At 43.0% G+C, this 14,042-nt stretch overlaps 1 protein-coding gene across 2 annotated transcripts in view; it reads left to right on the forward strand.

Moving 5' to 3' along the window:
- The window catches only part of LOC139059462 (calcitonin gene-related peptide type 1 receptor-like), a 148,863-nt gene that overhangs the window by 117,999 nt on the left and 16,822 nt on the right, over positions 1-14,042 (forward strand). For both annotated transcript variants that reach the window (XM_070537899.1, XM_070537893.1), the window contains exons 8-10: positions 125-231; positions 12,364-12,455; positions 13,827-13,953. In XM_070537899.1, the coding sequence (XP_070394000.1) occupies positions 125-231; positions 12,364-12,455; positions 13,827-13,953 (326 nt within the window). The remainder of the gene's footprint in view (positions 1-124; positions 232-12,363; positions 12,456-13,826; positions 13,954-14,042) is intronic.

Raw genomic sequence — 14,042 nt, forward strand, 5'->3', positions numbered from 1 at the left:
CAAACTTTAGTTCCTGCCCTCCCCCCCCCCTCTACCTCCTCTCTCCCCAAGGTAACTTGTGTGAAAAAAAGAAAATCCGTCCTGTAAACGTGCCCCGCTAATTCCATTTCGTCTTCTCACCAAGGACAAGCTCACAAACTCTGCACGCCCAATGCCACATGGTTCCGTCATCCGATCACGGGAATTATCTGGTCCAACTACACAGCGTGCGTGGACACCCACGACCTCCAGGTGCGTGCGACCAAATTGCCGAGCTTACTATGTGATACGCACTTTTATTTTTTGATACTCAAGGTAAAATTCAACACACTTCGAATATTTATCCGACTTGCCGTGACAGCTACGAGGCTGCGACCCGTTCGACTACCTCACAGCTTCATTTCCCTGCCGCGGTGGCGGCGGAAGCTTTCCTAAGGCTTTAGAATGCAAAAAAACGCGAATGCACGCAACTATGCAGCCACGTTAAGGAATCTCAGGCAAACTGTAACCTAAGCACCCTAATTCTACGGCTCTCATAGCCTGTGTTGTTTGGGACGTAGAGACCAATGCATCAATTATTTGATCATCAAGTGAATGAGTGAGTCAATCAAAATTTGTTTTTTCAAGGTACATAGCATTTAATGTTGATACAGGCAGGATACCACAACTTTTTCAAGGGTTGTCGCAGGGGCCCAGTTGTTACTATATTCGGAATATAAATGAAATTGAAGACAAATAAAATGAATACAGATATTACAATAATTTTTGCTGAAAGCAGAATTGTTCCACAAATATGTGCAAACTTTTTTTGCGCTAGCATGGTACAGATATTATTAAGTGAAATAGGTGAATTTGAATGAGCTCCTTATCGAAATGAAATTACGCGTATGATGTTAAGTGATGCGGTAAAGTGTTCAAAATTTCCGCTACGACCTACGAAAATCTTATTACGACCTAAGAAATCTTATTTAATATGTGCGCTAAAGGTCAGTGTATAGCGGTATACAAAGGTTTTTCAACTGATAGTAAAATACTCTAGAGGACGCAAACTGTGATGGGTTGTATGCTTAGTAATTGATAACCGTATAGTAACTCAGTATGCTTTTCCTACGAAAATGACCGCACGTAGCACAGTGTTAAGTGCTATGTTTTAAGGAATTTCAACGCTGTTTGGATGGTTAGACTGTAAACTGCTTGGCATGCGTAATCTGAGAATGTGCGAAACTGTAGCATAACGTTAACCGTGCATTTAATGAAAACAGCTTTTGTAAAACGAGCCAAGAGTTGTTTTCTGAACAAATGTATGCTACTGAAGCTGTGAATTTATATATTAAACCGGGAAAGTTTGCACGGGTACACTTTACTGATATGTTATTCATTACAAGACAGTTATTCGACACTAAGTAATGTGGTTCTTAGGCGCAAACGTAACGTAATTACTATTAGTTTTGCTAGCGAAAAGCACAGCTGCATCTATTCACAGCAGTAACTTTTCCTAAGGCTTTTGTAGCTTTGTCATAGAATATCTTTTCCATACCAACTCTTATAATAAGCTTACTATTGTTTGCGTAATGAAATATTATTTGGAAAGAGCTGATTATGGGACGTTAATGTATTTCAAAACAAAAAAGTTCAAGGTCATTCCTCCCTGCGAAGCTGGCTAACCAACGGGGCTTTAAACATCGTGGCAAGGAAACATGTGGTAAAGGCTTCATTGCTTCCCTCATTTACACTTAGCCTTGACGTTCAAAATGGCTTTGTGATCTCTATGACATACACTGATGCTCGCAACTGCAAACTCATTGTTTGATAATGTCAAATCGATGCACGTACACCACTGGGTGGTCGGTTGGGCCGGAACGGTGTGGCGTCGAAAAGGCTATGCCTGCAACAACACGAAACGCCTAAACCACTCCCATTTCGGTCCAGACAAATGCTCATTGAAACCCCCAACAGCGACCACAGGGGGGTGTCGGTGGTTTCCTAAGTAACCCACACAAACTAAATAGCCATGAACATTGCGAGCTATGAGCCTTTGCATTTTGTGCTTGCTTACGTGGGTACGAGCCATTGCTTAGGGGGATATGAGCTATCCATGACAACAGCTTTCGACATGCTGTTTTGAATGTTGTATGCATGATTTGAAAGAATGTCAGCTCCGTTTGCTTCCCTCGACTTCGTAAGCACCACGTTCGCTTCAGTGGCGACCACGGGCTGTGCTAGTCCGTGTTTTCTAACTCGTCACTGTTTGTTTGCGCAATTATTCCTTGAGTGGGGCTACTCACTTTGCGTGAATTACCTACGACGACACTCTGTGGTCGTTGTCAGCGATTTCAATGCGGATGTGTCGGGAAAGAAAAGAGAGTGGTTTAAATGTCTCGCTTTGCACATATATCGCTTGTGATGCCACAACGATCGGGCCCCACCGACCACCCAGCAGCGTACGTTCATTGATTTGACATTACCAAAGAATGTGCCCGCAGTTGCGAGTATGCCGATCAGTGTATCTCATAGCGACCGCGAAGCCATTGCGACCATCGATGCTAAATGGCAATGCCTGATGCAAAGAGTTTACCACAAGTTTTCTAACAACAATGTTTACAGCACCGCTGGTCATCCAACTTCACAGTGCGGAATGACCTTGATTTTTTCTGTCGATATTTAGTTAATAGGGCTAGTACCCTGCCGCGAATTCGTTAGTTTTTGATTCATCAGTGTATCGTGGTTAAACATATCGCTTGCTTTTGGCAGGTCGATGAAGGTAGCTAATAGAGATAATTTAATTTAAACATGTAAATTACTTTTTTCTACGATATCAAATAGGAAATAAATATCTTCATTTTCCCTTCCGTAGCCATATTGCTGCTTTGTGTATAAACGGTCTTTCTTGACAACTATTGAGCCTACGAGACGAAGGTTTTGCTACAACTTTTCCGAGTGCTGACCGAATGGCTGTTCGACGATTATTATTCAGTTTAAGCATGCTTCCTGTCTTAAAAACGGGAATGGTTTCGGTGACGTTTATTTTCAAAAGAAGCCAGCCTGTTTTTTTATAAATATTCATTATATGTGCTAAGGGATGAGCTATAAGTGCAGAGCAGTCTTTTGTAAGATGAATCAACTGTGATGCCATCGCCACCAATTTGGGGTCTTCGGTACAAGAATTAGTTTGCCAATTTTGGGCAGGAGATTTAGCCTTCAGCGACGTATAGTGGCTTAAACGCGCTCGAAACTGGGCTTTGTGTGCTCGTGTGTTGATCAGTTCTGGCCATTAAGTCGTCAAAGTTATGCTACCACTGTCACGGCGTCGTGACCATCACAACTCCGGAATCCTTAACCTGTGCCTAACGCTCGCCATATCGTAAATAAACAAACGATCGTCTCTTACCACTACTGTCTGTAGGCATCGAAGCAATGCTACTGCGATAAAGTGCGCTTGGTATCTGGACTATCTGCAGCTACTCAGCGCTACTATACTCAGCGGCACTTCACCTGGCAATGGCAACATGTGCCGGCTACACACAGACTCTGAGAGCGATGGTGGCTTTGCATGTATATCAAAGAGAATAAAACGGGCAATACCATGGGGACGGAGAAAGCGTTATCCCCGCATCGCGAAGTAATAGTTCTTGATAAAGCGGCGATGTCTCTTGAGAGAGTGTGCTACTGGTACACTAATCAAGATGCGAGCCGGAAAAAAAAAGAACTGATACCTGCTGGTTCTCCTTTGGTACAGCACTCTTAGAAAAGAAGCAGTGAAGCACTTATGTTAGCTGTTGTCCCAACAAAACGTATTCAAGCTGCCAGAAATGAAAAACACAAAAAGGAAAAAGAAAGCTTTTAGCTAATGTCCCGTTCGTCAAACACCCAGTGACGCCATCGCGCTTTGCAGCCACAACGAGAGAGAAATGAACCCGGAAGCCGCGTGGCGTGTAAATAAACTTGCGCGTACTTTTAATAACCACGCGTTTCAAACAGTAAATTTCGCCACCGTTGGATAATCTATAGAAAGATGCCCAAGGCGTCCATTATTATTGTGTTATTGATATGTTTGACGGTCGGCGCAGCACGCATTGTGTTGGCTTTTCAGCGTGCTTGCTTTCATGGATCCCCACGAAGGTTATAAAAAAAAAGGCGTGAAATAGTTGAGAATTTATTTCATTAAGAACACGTGTGCCTATATGTGCACCATGTGGGAGATTCGCGGGTAGCGTGTGTGTGCGACCTTGTATGTTTACTTATGTTGTCTGCATGTCTGTGTGTATTTTAGCACAAGATAGACCAAATACTAGAAAGAAGAAATACTAGCAAATGCAAGTCGACCATTCATCTTCTCGTTCATCAAAAAACAGGGAACCAAATGTTGCACTGTGGACGTCTGCCGGCCTCTCTAGCCCTCTTTGAAGCGACGTTCATCGATCAAATAAAGATGACGCAATGATCTCACAGTCGTTCCCGCTTTTGATATGCAATGTTTCCTTCTTTGCGAAAGAGCGCCGATTCATTCTGCTACGCTTCCTTATGTCTGCCTTTTTCTCAAGCCCACTTTCTTTCCGGCCTTACGAAATTATCAGTGCGTGCGAACTACGTGTTTTCCTAGCTGATTTAATTTTCTTTCTCATTTTGGGTTCAGGGGGCTCAGTTGCAAGAAAGTAACGTGTGCACCGTGTACGAAAAAAAAATGACACGCCGATTACTCTTTGTTAGGAGCAGTAGTAACAACATAGCGCTGTCTAAACGATTTTATTTCTTTGCACATAGTTTCTTTCTCAAACAGATTTGTTTTCTTAAGCGCGTAAATATAAGCACTCATGCTATGACTGAGGCTTGAAACTAAAAAAAAACGAATACTTCGAACTCTTTTGCGCGAGGATGCTTTACAGCATGTTGCGCATGTGCACCATGGCAAATCGATTGAAATCACTTGATTTTTAGCATCATCGGCAGATAACTTACGATTCGCGAGGCAAGTTTGCGTTTCCTGATCATACTTACCTTTAATGGTAATGAAAGTGAGCCATGCGTTTCGTTTCGATCTTGGCTCAACAGGACCTGTAACCATCGGTTCTTCGTTGCGATTCTAGCTTCTAGCAAAGGCGACTGCCCGCGCTAGCGCAGTGCCTATGGAGTTGCGTGGCTGAGCTCGAGGTATAGTGAGTTTGATGCCAGCCCCGGCGGCCGCATTCCGACGGAGGGCGGAATGCAAATAACGCTCGTGTACCCTGCATTGGGGGCACGTTAAGGATTTCCAGGTCGTCAAAATTAAAGCGCAGCCCCAAACTACGGCGGGTCCCATAATTAGATCGGACGTTTCAGCGCATAATACCCTACAATTTAATTATTTGCTTTTACAGTGGAGCTGTTAGAACCGCGCTGGATTTCTCTTGACGTCCGCAGAGAGGTGAGAGAGAGTGAAAGCAGAGTAGAAAAAATTGCATCGCGCAGCATAACGACGCGGCGAGGGTGCGTGAAGCCTAGCGGGGGAGAAGGAGCGGCGCAGCGGGGACACAGGTGGTGTGACGTCATTGCTCTCCGCCAAAAATCCGCGTGCTCGCTTTGGCGGTCCTCTATCTCGCAGTGGAAAATATATATGCGTGGCTCCCTTATCGCAAACACCAGAGATCAGCGGAGCTGTGGGAATGCCAGCAAAAGTTAAAGTGTGCGCTTTGACACTACTTTACAGGCCTTCCCCCCACTTCCGCTGGTCTCTACTGTTTGCGATAGCAGAGCCACGCATAATTTTTTAGAATGAGGTCGGAAGGCATAAGATTCTGCGGCTGCTACTTAGAAATACGTTTTATTTATTTATTTTACTTATTTATGCAGAGGTACATCACAGTCTCCGGTCGGAGCAATGAGTTATGGAGGATTATAGATCAATATCCATAACAAGCATGAAAAAGAACAAAGAAAGAAAGTTATGACACATTTTCAGTTCGTAAAGTGCGCATACAAATTCTCGCGGAAAAGTTCGCGGATAGTGATTGAAACAATGGTATCTGGACGATAGATCCAAAGTGCGGTGGCCTGTGGCAAAGCCGAAGAATTAAAAAATTTGTTTTATCAAATATGCATTTCGTGCTGAGGTGATTATGAAGGCACCTGGATGTGCGTAATGGTTTCTCAAGTGCCATTTGGGATGGCGTTACGGTACGAATAACTTTCTGTATTGAACATAAAAGGGACACAGCACACCGACTACTTAACGTCTGGAGCGGAATGTCTAGTTTAATTTCTGTCATGCTGGAAGAGCAGTCATAGTTACCTGACCTGAATAGAACTTCTTTATTTAGCAGGGCTTCTAGCATTGAAGTTAAGCACCCCTGGTGAGGCGACCAGATGCACGAAGCAAATTCAAGATGTGGGCAAACGAAGGTTAAATATGCAATTTTGCATAATGAGCTGAGGAAAGAAGGAAATTTCGAAGTAATACAGCACTTGTGACGCTTTAGCATATATGTTAGCGATATCTAATTTCCATATAAGATCCGATGTAAGATACAGGCCTGAGTACTTATTTGACACTGCACGCGGCAGTCAAACGTTGTTTATAAAATATATAAAGTTAGAAAGTGACTGTTTACGATTAAATGAAATGTGTTTTGCACTTAGTTGAGTTCAGCGTTACCAGCCCATTACCAGATCATGTATACACAAGGTTATTGTCTGTTTGAAGGATGAGGTGGTCATCGTGACTTTTAATAGTGCAGTATACCATGCAGTTCTCAGAAAATAATGGCATCAAAGACAAAATTTTAGAAGGTAGATCATTATTTAACATATAAAAAAATTAATGGCCTAGCCCGCTGCCCCGCGGTATACCAGATGCGATGCCAGAAGAAGGAGCACAATTATTGATGACAGTCAACTGCTTGCGAAAAGACAGAAACTTACGAAGATAGCGTTAGTCACTTTAGTCTAAGAGAAGATAGCTTAGTGATGAGGCAGCAGTGAGCAACTCGATCAAATGCTTTTGAGTAGTCAACAAAGGTACAAACAGTCTGAAGGTTATTATTCATGTTAAAGTGCAAGCCGATGGTCAATTCCGGTAGCTGTGTATTACAGGAAAAATATTCTTGGAACCCATGCTGATTATTAAAAAAGAAGTTATTCGAATCGTGGTGCCTAGAAATGTTTGATGCAATAACGTCTTCAAGTATTTTGCGACATATGTAAGTCAGCGAGATAGGGCGGTTGTTCTCCGCCGTGTTTCTGTTGCACTTTTAAACACTGGAATAAAGATCGCGTGAAAATATGATATACTATTTCACTAGAGATAGACAATGCATTCTTCAAGTTTTTAGAACATATGTTATTGGTACCAACAGAGGAATAAAGTTTAAGGTTTGTAATGAGGCGTTCGATTCCTTCGATTGTGTTGCCAAGCGGCTCCAAGAATCGAAGTTCATGATCGGGAAAAATGCGCACTTTTTAATGATCTTCAGCAATAAATATACATAAAAAACCCATACAAATTCAGATGTGCTATCATATGTGCTATCAACTCAGATGTGCTATCATATCGTGGCGATGTGTGATGTATAGTGTTATCTGGAGCAATCGTTAGAAATAGAAAAACAACAGTTACAATCGAGTAAAAATAGTTACAAATACAAAATTAGAGAAGTATTAGCTGAGTAAGGCAGGCCAATGCGCGGAGCTTGGCTTTCAGAAAGCACTCTTGACTGCGTCACGTGATGTGAGTTTATCGCGCATGCAAGAACACTGCACAGTGTTTGTAGCGCGTGCATGGAAAGGACGCTGACGACCTTTCGACTTAAATGCGGCTCAAAGACACAACATGAGCATAAACTTGCGCGAGATTGCGCAAGTACAGCCTCAATAAACACCCGGTTTCTTATGATTTTAATAATAAAGGTATCTCTCTAAAAGAAAAACTAAATTATTCGGTTTTACGTGCCAAAACCCATTTCTGAATATAAGGCACGTAGTGGAGGACTCCATAAATTTGAACCACCTGGATTTCTTTAGCGTTCACCTAAAGTACACGGGTGTTCTCGCATTTCGCCCACATCGAAATGCGGCCGCCGTGGCCGGGATTCGATCCCGCGACCTCGTGCTCAGCAGCGCAACACCATAACCACTGAGCAACCACGGCGGGTCTAAAAAAATGAGTGGCTTTGTGAAATAGATCTGGAATACGTGGACTGCTCATTGTGTTAATCTATGGGAGTATCATACTTATTTATTCAGATTTATGTGCCGTAATTACTATTTTCTTCGGAGTTTAGCAAACACACTTGAACTGTATGAACAAAAGTCCTACATTTTCGCGAAATTACCACCGGCTCCTTAAACTTTTCCCAACCTTCTGCAAGCAGCGATCGAATTTTATTGCGGACCTTGCCTTACAAGAATATACAACTTACAGTATGCTAGACTTCTCCAAAAAAGGACAATATAGCTTGCATGGTCTTTAAAAGAATGCTAGTTCAACATAAAGAATCGTGGTATTGGCGTAAACTTACCTGTTAGTAAACTTTCCGTTAGAAGGCTTCGCAATAAAATGTTCACGTGCTCTTACCCGCAAGAACTGAAAAAGAAAGTTGTGAACAGCCTAGAGCACCAATCCCTCCAGAGTTTATATGCATACATCAACCATTAAGGCCAGACCATACGTACGCTTGCGGACGTGCGCAAGCTGGCGTCTACGCGCCTTGCGCCTGCCGTGCCTCGCCAGAAATGGCGTCTAACATTCACAAGGGACGCGCGACAGCGCACGCTCACGGGGCTCATTCATAGAGGCCTTGGAAAATGCCACTTCATATTTTGTTAGACACTGTTTTTTCAAATGCTTCGGTGTCTATAAAGTAATTACTGTAACATTTTCGAAGCTCTTAGATCAGCACAAAGAGAAAAGAAAAGAACACTTTCTTGCATTATATACATCTTTCTCACTGAGAGACGATTGTACGACGCCGCAGCTGCGTAGCCAGGCATGCCGACGCGAGGCAGCCCGAGCGCGAGATAACGGAGGAGCAGTTAACCGGTATCGCGCCGCGTTTCGACACGTGCGAGTCATGCCGTACCGTCTGCGCATGTGTGGGCGCGTGAGACGCGAGCTTCCGCGCGTCTTCAAGGGTACGTGTGGTCTGGGTTTTATGTGGCCAACTGATACAGTACGCTTGCGCTCCGTTATATTAAGTGACCTAATAGTGACTGTTCGTTGCTTGAAGTGAATATCACGCAGTTGCATCAAGTTTTCTGGCAGGAAGTGTTTGATGTGTGAAGGTGGCGGCCCGAAATGGGTGCTTTGTGACGTTAACATAGTCGTCATACACTGTTCTTATAGTAAGAGCTATTATGGGGCAACTGTTGTAATCGCTTTGATGACACCCACTGGCGCCGCTGTCATCAAAGCGATTAGAACAGTTGCCCCCTAATAGCTCTTACTAAAGAACAGTGTATGACGACTATGTTAACGTCAGAAAGTCGAAAAAAAGTAAGACTTCCTGTCGAAGATTCTACCTCCCAGTCACATTGCTTTCTTAATTACTTGATTGAAATATTTCACCAAGGCACTATGTGTATAAAGATATGTTTATTATTATGTAGGACTAATACACCACCAAGCAAATTACGACAGAAAACTCCACTGGAGTTATCTAAGTATGCGCATGCATTGTACCACTTGCTCATCTCCACGCAACCCGGTGTCGTCAATCCTATCAAAACTGATCCGACCAGTGTAAACCCTTGTCAGCCCTTATCGGTCGTTATCGACCTCATCGGACTCAATCTCAGCCTTATCAATTATTATCGGCCTCCATCATCCTTTTGAGAATTGATCCGACAAGTATCAGCCATTATCGGTATTTCTCGACTTTATCATAATTTTCCTAACCATTATGAGCCCTTATCGGTCTGTAGCGCATTATCCATCCGCCTCGAAGCAACATCAACCGTGTAAGACTCATGTAACCCTGCGTCACTCCTTATCATCCTTATCAACTAATTGACTACCTATCTGTCTGTGTTGCATGACGGGAAGCGGATGAGCCCTCGGAGATTGGTAGCATTACAATCTCTAAAGGAACGACCCAATAGCAGGTGTATGCCGCAGCATACAAACCGAGAATATCGCGTTTTCGGCATTAGATTTTCGGATTTTCCTGATGTCGACAATGCTCCAAGTTGGCCCAACATGTGGTCCTAGCAATGACATTTGTTCCACCACCACGAAATCTTTCAACAAAGCCTTCACAGGAACTGTTGTGCTTTGAAATTTTTGTATCGCCGGTACACTAGTGTCACTTACACTAGTTACACTAGTGTTACACTAGTGTCACTTCTTTGAAGCAATAAATAGGTCTGCCAACACTGAAGTCACACCGCATCATATCACGTCTTTGTTTGCTGCACTACTTTCTTTTTTGCAATCCGCGCTCAAGGCACCACCTTCCTAAACCACCATTGCGAACATCCTCTCGCATAAATCACAGCTCTGCCATATCACGTTTACTCGGCCGCTCATCTGCCATGACCACTTCCTTCTTTCCTGATGCCATCGTTCATTGGAATGCGCTCCCTGACAACTTCGTAACCTGTACTGACCGCAAGAAATTTCGTGAATATCTTACAAATCACTTTGCATGACTTTCTGTTCCCAGCGTGCATCGTTCATGAACACACCATAAACCACTCGGAATAGTCTACCCTTGTCAACCCTTCTACCTAGATTTTTTTTTGCGTATGTATTGCCGTGTTACTTCTCTAAATTCGAATTTTTTCTTTTATTGTTTAAAGTCACACAATAACAGCAATATTTTTTTGTACGTAACCACTCATACACGTGTTTGTAGTGTCCCCCCTTCCCCTCCCCCTTGGGTAATGCCTTCGGGCCTTCAAGGTGATAATAAATGAAATCAAATGAAACACATTCATATGGTTCAGATCACCATCTGAAAGCGTGGATGTTTAGTCCAGTGGGTAAAGCATGCGTTTTCTGAGCGTGGGGTTGTAAGTTCTAAACTACCACTGCCATCGTTTTCCTTTGAATTTTTGTTTTGTTTCACACAGTAATTTACATAAATTCGTCTTACGTGACAGGCGGATAGACGGGCGGGTTTGCTTGTTGTGTAGGCATAGAAATGCCTACCTATTTAAAAAGAAATCCTAAAACATCATAACTAGTCACGTCATTTACATTTTTTAAAGGCTCCCAATGGTTCTACGTTGGTATGCCGCACCTCAGGACGATAACCCTGTTTACTCTTTTATCTTAAAAAGGACTAATGTGATCAGGAAAATACATCCGGGCTTGCCCTTGTCTCCATTTCAGTAGAATCCAGCCATACTGGAACACTGTATACAGTAAAAATTACTTGAGTTTATAAGGACAAGAGGTATTTCATCTTTATCACCTAATAATAAATGTCAGATGCCATGGGGATCTGCAGACAATATTTAGTTATCGTGCGCTGCCAACCGTCCCAGAATAAGCTCCCACACAGCAATGAAGAGAACCGTGATCAATTGTTCGGAGTTTCTTACATATGAAGCATTCTGGACCTAATGAGTTCTAAGAAAGTCATGACCGAAAGCACGTCTGTGCACAATTTAAAAAGAAAGTCGCTATATTCGGTGGCACCTACTACATTGTTTTGACTACTATGCCAATGATACAGCGAAGAACACGGCGACCGGACAACACTGTGCCTGGCTCCTTGCGCATAGATTAAAATGATTTGCTTGACGCTGTCTTCTGCAGCTTATTTTTAATCCAGTGCCGAGTTCAAAGAATATAAACTAAGATAGAAGCGAAAGGCAGGATAGGAAGGAGACAGACGAAATACTCCTGTCTATCCGCTTTTCCACCACCGGGGAGTGCCACCTATTCAGTCAAGAAGCACCACCGACTAATGTTCCAGCTTCTACACGAAAGGACACAGGCCGGGCATCTGCGGTTGTTTGTTCCCTTTGTTCCTACAGATACCGCAAAACAGAAAACCCAGGGCGCAAGACATATGCGCATTTTGACGCCCGAGCTGTCGCATCACGGCTTCGCCTTGTGGGCCGGCAAATTTTTGTTATAACGTTTGCCACGTGTTAATGTGTTTACTCAGTTTGCTATGTGGACCTTGATTTACCATGCTTTGTTAATGTAGTAACGTTAGACCATCGATGCCGGCACCTGCCTTCGGAAAGCATCACGTACGATTTTCACTAATCATAACTTGTTTACACGGTAAATACGTGGAAATGTGGCGGAAGCATTGCGAGATGGCCGATTTTTGATCAAGAATGATCAAAATGTATCGAGCTGTTAGACAGCATAAAAGAAGGCTTTACTCGGCCAAATATATCTCTATGTTTCCGCCAGAATAGTGGCGCATTGTAATAATCTTTTCTCTCATGTTTCAGTTCCGGAACTTGGTCAATTCCCTGTACGTGACCGGATACTCCATATCACTCGTCGCTCTCCTTATATCAATCTTCATATTTTGTTACTTCAGGTGAGCATTGGCGTTAGGCTAGCTCGGGTTTCACCTAAATAAGTTTGCCATACATGGTGTAAAAATATACCAGGAGGGAGGTGCACATCCAAGCCGAACATGCACATAAATTTAACTACGGGAACTGTGCAGACTGTCGTATTTGATAATGTGCATTACAGCTTATGTGTGTATCGTCGTCAACAACTAAATTCACTGCTTGAAAATGGTCTCTTCAGCACATGTTATATTACAACTATCTGGCTTCAACCGAGCACACTGAACAACCACTAATTTCCAAGCCTGAAGGCCCTATCCAAACTTCTATCACCGCAGATTTCACTATCCACTTGAAATGTTGAAAATTCGGCATCGTCAAGCGTACGGAGGCGACTGAGGCGCTTTCAACGAAGAGGCGAATGCATTCACTTGTGTTTATTTCTAAATAAGACACAGACAGACGAAGAGAGAATGCTTCTAATTATTTCACGTGGAAACGTTTGTTAATATGGCTGTTTTGACCAATGCCAAGAAAGTTCAAACTCTTAGAACACCGAAATTACAAACTTTGCGCCTAACGCTTTTAAATAATTTGCGGCAGGCCGCGCATTCCAGCTGCCTCTTTCCTTCGCCTTCCTTCTTGAATAGAGAATGTTGTTCAAGGTAGCCTGCATGATAGCGAGCACACCTGCGGCCCTCCCCCGCCCCGTCCCAACAAAAAAATTATTACTAAGGATGTTCCGTGATTTCGAAGCTAAAGAGTTTATCAGTTATTGAAGCGCGCATGCCAAAATATACTACGATAGGATAGCAAATTTGAAACAACTTAGACTTGGAGCCCTATAACGTAACACTATTCCAATTTATTTTCATTCGAATCTTCTGACGTCAAATTTGCGCAGTAGCTCACGCAATAATCGGGCAGAGATACTGAGCGCTGTTTGAACAGCCCAATGAAATGCTCTCTTCGTTTATAGTGGGTCATGTTTGTTTGCTTTCAGAGCGAATAACATTGCCTATCTTGAAACGTATTTCTTATCTAATTGGCTGACCAGAGGAGAGGAGGACGCAGAACTCGACAGGGTTTCGTTGAGGTCGCGTTAGCGAAGTGAAAATAGAAACGCGGATAAGCAAAGCAGTGCCAGCGTCGGCGATTTGCCCGATTTTCCTGGCTTAGCATTCGTTGATTTTTTAGAAAATCCCGGTGGTGTGCAAATGTGTCGGTAACATTTAAACACACCTGAGTACTGAGATGGAGAATCTTGCAAAGCATAAGCTGATATATGTTTATATCTCAATATCGTATTTCATCGGTATTGTATGCGAAAGAGTTACTGACATGCTAACCTTTCCTTTTATAAAAAAGAATAACTGTAGTTTTTCTCTTCGCAGAGCACTACGCTGCCGGCGGATTACTATTCACAAAAATTTGTTTACATCGTTCATAATCAACAACCTCTGCTGGATTTTGTGGTACATCAACGTCATCTCACAACCACACGTGATCGAGGAGAACCCGGTAAGGCAGCAATAAGCAGAGTCTGATCTAAAAACAGTGACTCGTATTCCTAAAGGCTTTTTTTCATTTACTGAGACATTTTGACCTTC

This window comes from Dermacentor albipictus, chromosome 1 (genome assembly GCF_038994185.2).
Source record: "Dermacentor albipictus isolate Rhodes 1998 colony chromosome 1, USDA_Dalb.pri_finalv2, whole genome shotgun sequence".
Classification (NCBI taxonomy): Eukaryota; Metazoa; Arthropoda; class Arachnida; order Ixodida; family Ixodidae; genus Dermacentor; species Dermacentor albipictus.